At 39.8% G+C, this 5,176-nt stretch overlaps 1 protein-coding gene across 1 annotated transcript; it reads right to left on the bottom strand.

Annotated features, from left to right (window-relative positions):
- Positions 1–643: 643 nt before the first annotated feature.
- On the bottom strand, positions 644–3,099 carry LOC144433180 (D-beta-hydroxybutyrate dehydrogenase, mitochondrial-like). The gene is made up of 3 exons (XM_078121489.1): positions 2,679–3,099; positions 1,525–1,677; positions 644–1,128 (listed from the first exon to the last, which is right to left on the bottom strand). Exons 1-3 carry the CDS (start codon positions 3,097–3,099, stop codon positions 644–646), a joined length of 1,059 nt encoding a protein of 352 aa, XP_077977615.1.
- Positions 3,100–5,176: the final 2,077 nt, after the last annotated feature.

Here is a 5,176-nt window from a genome sequence, read left to right as displayed (position 1 = left end):
AATAAAGTTTTTTGTCTAGAAATAAAAATGATCTCATATAATCCTTATGGCTCCCCTGATAAGGTAGTACTAATCTGAGAACCTGGGATTGATCATGAAAACCTACATGTCTTTTAACATAACAATTTCAATGTTTGAGGGGAAGCCTCATTCTGTATTGTACTCATGCTATTCATATACTGCTAGAATCACATATATTGATTTGTATATATCTTGATTTGCTGCAGTGGTCTTGCATCAAATACCCAAACAGGACGAACACAAACCCTGTCCGACCCCTCCTCGAGTATATCCACTGATCACAATGCACAGCCAACCTATATGACACACACACACACACAACACACACACACACACACACACACACACACACACACACACACACACACACACACACACACACACACACACACCATAACGTATTTGCAATAGGTAGGGCAGGTGGCGTTCAGTTACATAATGACTTCGAAATAGTGCATATCATTAAGTAGTTTGAAACTGGCGAAACATCTACAATCAATGATATTATACCAATTAGTATTATTAAATATAGCCTCCATTCTGTTTGTGCTTTTTAGGGATCAGAGCATCTACGTGTAGCAACATCGCTATCAGCCTACAAGATATCCAGAACATTGTCTTATTAGTAATATATACCGTGGTACAATGCATCTGCTACGCACTCAGGTAGATGGGTGAAAACAACTCTCCGTACGTGCCAGTATAATTGCATCGGATAATATCGGATTCTGGGTGTCCTCGAAACTAGGGCATCTGTATATGCATCAATAACAGGGGCCATTGATGTTGAACCTTCAGACGTTGAACTGTACGATTTCATGGTGTTGACCGTTTTATCAAAATAATCTTTGCCATAATCCCTTTTCACTTCCTCACTCATGCCATCCCACATTTCTTTAGATGTTTTATCAACCAAGCTCTCGTTGAAGATTCCCGTCGCAGCAATGAAATTACCCGGTTCGAGGATAGATACATGAACACCCCATCGGTGCATCTCGTACCGGAGACAATCAGAAAACCCCTGTACAGCAAACTTTGAAGTGCAATACAAAGACCTCGATGGTACGGCTTGTCTGGAGATACCACTCGCCATATTCACTACACGGCCTGTCTCGCGGAGGTAAATAGACGAGAGAAAATATTAAGAAAATACAACAAACCCAGTTTGCCTGAAACAGAACGTTGGCTGGCTTGACAAAAGTCTTACTAAACTTGCGACATTTTATCATCTGGCCTGACAAAAATCATTATTTAGTACAATTATGCTTTAATTTTAAAATACAATGTACTAGTTATATTTGACGTCGACTTCTTGCAAACGTAAAACTGTTGCCGCAAAGAGGCCTGTCTGTTTTATAGTGTACTGGTCGTGAAACACCAAGTTTATTTGCGGCAATGGTAAAACATATGACAATGTCTTTTAAACCCCACCCCCCTTCCCCCAAGTTCAAATCATCAAAGCCCCAATACTTAAATAAATGAAGATTTTGGACTGTTTCTTACCCTTTGACCCCCTGATTAGGGGTAGGAATGCCTTGGTAACACGAATCATTCCAAGGACATTGATGTCATACACGAATCGATATTTCTCTATCGCACACCATTCTATCTCGCCAAATGATGACACCCCAGCATTGTTAACAACACCCCAGAGAACTAAAGGCAAGGAAAATATCAAGAGTCTAGAATTAACATTTAAAAATTGTATAAAAGATTTACTCCAGTGGTCTGAGCACTGGGGACACAGGCTCATTTAGTTTTGTTTACGAAAACAAACAAACATAAACAAACAAATTTATTTATTTATAAACAAACAGACAAACAAACAAACACATAAATAAATAAATCAATCAATAAATAAATAAATAAATAAATAAATAAATAAACAAACAAATAAATAAATAAATGCTGACAAATATCAATAATATATTTTTACGATTTTATCATTGGTAAGTTGACTCGCCATGAACTAGAGGTCATATACACTTGTGTCCAAAGATATGTTTCAGAAAAAGATAAAATAATATTTTATCTTTTTCTGAAACATATCAATATTATCAATATTATTGATAATATTGATGTATTTAGCCGATGATTTGTGAAGGGCGAGGGGGTACAATAACATGGGTTCCGAGGATTGCGTTTAAGTGCACACACTGTTTATGCCTCATGCCAGTCCACAGGTATAACTGTAAACACATGATGTGGACTTGCGCGATCCTATGAACCCGTGTTATCATTTTATTAGTATTTTATATTATTCTTAAATAAAGCTAGGGACACAATTCAAGTGTCTATGGTCATACGGTAGTCTAGTATCATAGAGAAGAGCATAGTCGTAACCTTGAATCATATGCATGAAGCCGACTTGATTGATTGGGCAACAAGGACACGGACATTGTTGTAAAGGGAAAATGCCATTCTCTGTTTTGTAAGCTACGACGAAGTGAATATTTGGAGAAACTTGGGAGAAGGTCTTCTATTTGCTGCAGAGATTTACAGTTTGTAAGCTTGGCGGTGCACACATTAGCCATAATATAAAAAAAGACCACACGCATATGTATAAAGAAGTCTATCAGTATTACACCCCTGGCCGTATACCATACACCATTAGTAGTTTTCAGCGCCGAAAAAAAGGGATGTATATTTTCTGTTACCTCTGTGAGATCTTGCTAAAGTCCATTTCACTGCTTTGACTGCGTTGTTTACTTGACGATCGGAAGCTACGTCCAGCTGCAGGACCGTCAATCGTTCCTTGTCGATCCCCTCCAATTCCTTAGCTCCAGCTCCTCCTTTATCTTTTAAAAGGCATCCAGCAAATACCTCGAAGCCAAGTGAATAAAGGTGTTTTGCTAACGCCAAGCCAAACCCAGAATCGCACCCTGTGATCAGAACAGCCTTGTTATCAACCGTGATACGTCCCCTCGTGGGACTTAACCAAAGAAATAGAATTGTTGCAGTGACCGTCAGAAAACTTAGCCCTACTTTGGTAGTGATACAAGACACGGGTAGCGGTAGGAGGAAAGGCAATGATGCAAATACACACAATACAAGAATATAAATTTTCACGGACGCCATACCGAAACAGTTGGCCACAGATCTGTAACAAAAATAGTCACCAGATTGATCGGACTTTGGAACCTGGCCGTCGACGGAGTTCACGTTGTCTTCCAGGGTCACCTACCAAGCCACGTGTCATGTAGACTCTCTCACAATCTCGGAGCTTCGCTTTACTAAAATTAACGCTAAATGAATTATTTTGTATGTAGCGATACCATCTACATAACGTACGAATAACCTTGTACTGTGCGCCCTCATCGACCACATAGAGATATCTATTCGTTGACGTGTGCGGCGCTCCGTGTTTTCTGGAAGCCCGGGGGCGGCAGTACAAGGATATTCGAGTATGGTTATATAGCTGGTATCGGTACATACAAAATAATTCGTTTCGCTTTAATTTTAGTAAAGCGAAGCTCTGGGACTGTGAGAGAGTCTACGTGCCATGCTGTTTCAGTGGTATTAAGATCAAGATGGGGCGAGTGGTTGTAGTGTGGCAACTTCTTGGATAATCGTTCAAGCGCGCGCGCCTCCGGAGCTCAGCACCACAGGGGCGTGTAATATTTCATAGGTTGTTGTTTTCCAGGTCTACAGACTAAATATAACAACCGTTTGATTAATATATATTCCTACATGTAAGGGGAAGAGATTTCTTAGTAGTATAGAGATTGATACATTTGTAGCAGCAAGATTCGTACGATATTTTCCTAAGAAAACGGCATTCTAAGCAATAAGAAAACAACAATCTATGAAATATTACACGCCCCTGTGCTCCGCACAGACGTCGAAACCTAAAGTATGTTACGTTAATTTGCCGGTCAGTTTCTCCAGCCTGGGGGGGGGGGGGCGGGGCGGCGGAAGATTCTTAAATTGGGCCGAAAAAAAGTCACTGACCCCCCCCCCCCCCCATCTGTAAAACCCAAAACAGGCTGACCCCCCTATCACTTAATTTTAAAACATTATCCCCCGCCCCCATATATAATATTCACATGACAGGCATTTTTTGATCGTGACTCAGTTTGGACTGCTTGACTGTCTTGCATCTACTTTCTAAGATCCCGGGTTAGCACTATCATAATTATAATTATTGACTACACAGGGTAAATATATTTAGTTTAATAGCATCTTGACAGTGAAGGGTAGGGGAAAACTTGAGAAGGGAATATGTACATCTCTTTTGGGGGATCCTAGGGGGTCTCCCCCTAGTGAGAAGCCCTGGAGGTTTTTTACTCTGAAAAGTCAAGTTTGAGACTATTCAGACCCTTTCAGCATGGAAGTACAACCGTTAACGGGGAAGTAAAGCGTTTCAGCTACTTGTCCCGTTCAATTAAAACGTTCATATCAGGTGTAAAATAACAGTGTTTGATTATCAACCCAGTACGTGGTCGCTCTAAATGTAATCTATCTGTAAACGGATGTTTACTCATCAGGAAACAAGTACATGGACTTCTGTATAAAATGAGATCAAATATTCTCTGGACAATGTCATTTTTAATGGGGGAGTAACGTTAACCTAAATATGGCATACTATTCGTGATTAATTACATTGTATGAATAAATGAAATTCTGGAGTAAATCCCGACGACTTCTTTTCGTGTAAGTCAAACAAGTTGACAATACGTGGAATATCATGTTTAGAGGAACGGTTAAATATAGGCACGACAGTTTTGACTTTCCCCCACCTTTTACGACTGTGTACATATAAAATCGCCTTCACTGAGATTGAAGTTGAATAAACATATAAGATTGTAAACAAAATTTGGCTGTCAGTCACTCTGGTTGTCACCGTCACGTGCACGATGTCGTATCAATTTCAGCTCAGCTATTGGAACAAAACTCGACATCTCTACATCGATGAGACATTGAATTATGAACATTTCATATCTACAATAAAACAACATGTACCATCGTTAGAATGTATGGATTTCCAGGTCCAATATCAAGATGATAATGGAACGTCTATCACTCTGTCTAACCATGAACTTGACATGGCTGACATGTTTCGCTGTGCTAAACCAGTGGAACGGGCTGACTACAAGCGGATAAAGGTATCTATCGTTGATGGTTGTTCTCCTGTACCAGCCAGTTTGAGGAACAA

This window comes from Glandiceps talaboti, chromosome 3 (assembly GCF_964340395.1).
Source record: "Glandiceps talaboti chromosome 3, keGlaTala1.1, whole genome shotgun sequence".
NCBI lineage: Eukaryota > Metazoa > Hemichordata > Enteropneusta > Spengelidae > Glandiceps > Glandiceps talaboti.
Note: the sequence above shows the minus strand (reverse complement) of the source record. Positions and strands in the feature narration are given on the sequence as shown.

Excerpts from the sequence above, each read along its gene's own strand:
- LOC144433180 (XM_078121489.1), bottom strand. The coding sequence starts at position 3,099 with ATGGCGTCCGTGAAAATTTATATTCTTGTATTGTGTGTATTTGCATCA. Across the intron at positions 1,678-2,678 it reads TTTAGCAAGATCTCACAGAG|TTCTCTGGGGTGTTGTTAAC; the intron begins GTAACAGAAAAT and ends CCTTGCCTTTAG. Across the intron at positions 1,129-1,524 it reads CCTAATCAGGGGGTCAAAGG|GCCGTGTAGTGAATATGGCG; the intron begins GTAAGAAACAGT and ends TCCGCGAGACAG.